The sequence below is a fragment of the Etheostoma spectabile genome, chromosome 15 (genome assembly GCF_008692095.1).
Source record: "Etheostoma spectabile isolate EspeVRDwgs_2016 chromosome 15, UIUC_Espe_1.0, whole genome shotgun sequence".
Lineage (NCBI taxonomy): Eukaryota > Metazoa > Chordata > Actinopteri > Perciformes > Percidae > Etheostoma > Etheostoma spectabile.
The window spans coordinates 29,925,398-29,927,732 of NC_045747.1; the positions used below are offsets into that span (position 1 = coordinate 29,925,398).

The 2,335-nt window shown below is 37.9% G+C and overlaps 1 protein-coding gene across 1 annotated transcript in view; it reads left to right on the forward strand.

Moving 5' to 3' along the window:
- Nucleotides 1–1,014: 1,014 nt before the first annotated feature.
- The window catches only part of LOC116702269 (NACHT, LRR and PYD domains-containing protein 3), a gene marked incomplete at both ends in the record, with an annotated part of 4,730 nt that continues 3,409 nt past the window's right edge, over nucleotides 1,015–2,335 (forward strand). The window contains 2 exon segments of the mRNA XM_032536426.1: nucleotides 1,015–1,119; nucleotides 1,499–1,609. Coding sequence (XP_032392317.1) covers nucleotides 1,015–1,119; nucleotides 1,499–1,609 — 216 coding nt within the window.

A 2,335-nucleotide genomic window follows, 5' to 3' on the forward strand; every position in this document is an offset into this window, starting at 1 on the left:
CCCTCAATCCAACCTCCAACTAACCCTAAAACTAGTGAGATGTCTCACTCTGTAGATAAAACAGAGACCTAAATCTGCAGCAATGTGCAGTACAATAAAAATATGGTGTTTTTTTGAAAGTTGAACCACATAAACCTATTCTGGTACAACCTCAAAATACAATTATGAACCTGAAAATTAGAATTATGTGGGCCCTTTAACGTTTTAGGCTCAGAAAAGTCAGTCTATATTTTTGAGTCACTGTCTGACTGGAGTTAGACAAATCTTTGCGCAAAATTAAGACTGGCTACTGGCTACAGACATAAATGTCTTGCCTGGGCTGTCCAACGGAGGACACTGAAATTGTCTCTTCTGTATTTATTGCTGGGAATGTGGGGTTTCATTCAGCATTTTGCTGCAATAAAACCTTACACAATGTGCATATTTTATAGACTGATTCAGTATTTTCACTCAAAATCTATTTATTTTCCAGGCTAATAAACAAAGGATTCAGTAGTTCTCCACCGCAATTGTATATATGTTATTAACTATGCAGAAAATATAACGGTTGAATGAGGATTTTACATTTAATGCTGAAGAAAATACAGAAAGAAAATGTAAGACTTGTACTATTGACTTATTATATGAGCATTTCAGTGTGGTAGAATATGTATCAATCGTCTCGTGGAATGCAGAAGAAATATTGTGATGGGACTGAGTAAAAGTGTGTGGTGATTGCAGGCCATTAACGAAATATAAATGTAGTTATGGATTCAGAATTGTTAACTGCCCAATAGAATCACCGTTTCTTGTTGTCTCAGTATACCTGCTACTCTGTGCAAAGACAATAAAGTTGCATCTAAGGATAAAGGCAAACATGTATGACTGATAAGTAGATAGATAGATAAATAGATAGATTTCTTGATCCCAATGAAATGGGAAATTATAGTGTTACAGCAGCAAAGGTGAGTTATGTGAGAACAAAATATTCTGATTGGCTGTTTGTCTCCTTGGTGCTCCTCCCCTGCCAATCAGCATCCAGGATGAGACAGACGACTCGGCCAGCTGTGCGTCCATGGGGGACCATTCAATAGGTGGCCTGATTGATTTTAAAAAGCAGCACCCTTCCTCAGAAAACATGTAAGACATGGACAATTGACTTAATATGAGCATTTCAGTGTGAAATAATATGTATCAACCTTCTCATGGAATGTAGTAGGAAAATAAAATACATTATTAAAAATGTTATGATGGGACTGAGTAAAAGTGTGTGCTGACTGTTAACTACATATATGTGTATTGACATTTGTTAACTGCCCAATCAGTTTTTCACTGCTGGAGCAATTTATGGTCTAAGTTTATTTGCTTTTTATTTGAATTTTTTTGATAGTTTATTTGCTTTGTTTAGCATTTTTTTGTTTCAGCCCAGTTGACCCAAAGTCAAAAATATTGAAGAGTTTGTTGTTCACTGACTCTCAGTCAGACCGCCATCACTCACCTCTCCCGCTCTGTCAATCAGCACCCAGCAGGAGAGCTCAGACTCCCCTGTACCACGCAGCTCCAAGCAGAGTGACCAATCAATAGGAGCCCTGATTGATTTTAAAGGCAGACGTGATTCTCTGGAGAAGAGGTTAGTTCTAAAAGCATCAAAGTGTTGCGGATGTCCAAAACAATGAATGCGCATACCAGTTTATCAATTTTGCTGCTTTTGTGATGCATAGTGTCTTCTATAATTAAGCCTAAGCTTGTAGTTTTGCAAAACTGCTCTATTTAAATACATACATATATACTTTTAGTCATGAAAGGTGGTATTCCAGTGATTTTTAATTTGTATTTCCGTCAATTTCAAGGGCTTGCAAGACAACGATGTATTGTTAAAATGGTAACGGTCCAAATTAAGGCAACAGACACTGAGATAGCCGGACTTTTAAGGCCCTAGAAGGGGCCAATCTTCAAAAACACTGGATCCTACATTTCCCATAATACTATTCAATAGCATCTATTAGACGCTCCTTGCCTGGTAAGTCTACAGTACGTCTTTAAAGTCATGGCAATGACTTTGAATGCAGGTTTTTTTGTTTAGGATCTGATGACATCATAAGGGATATTTTTCAGATTAGAATCCCAAGTCTGAGGATGAGCAGTCGTGTTATATGGGGCTGTATAAATAAATTTGACTTCCCTTTGTTTTAACAAATTGAGTCTTACGACTCACGACAACTGATCTTTTTGCAGGGCTGTAGTACTCAAGTCCGGTCTTGGACTCAAGATCATTGTTCTATGGTCTCGGACTAGTCTCGGACCTGCTAGTATTTGGACTCGGACTTGTCTTGGTCTCGGCCACTGGTCTTGCCAA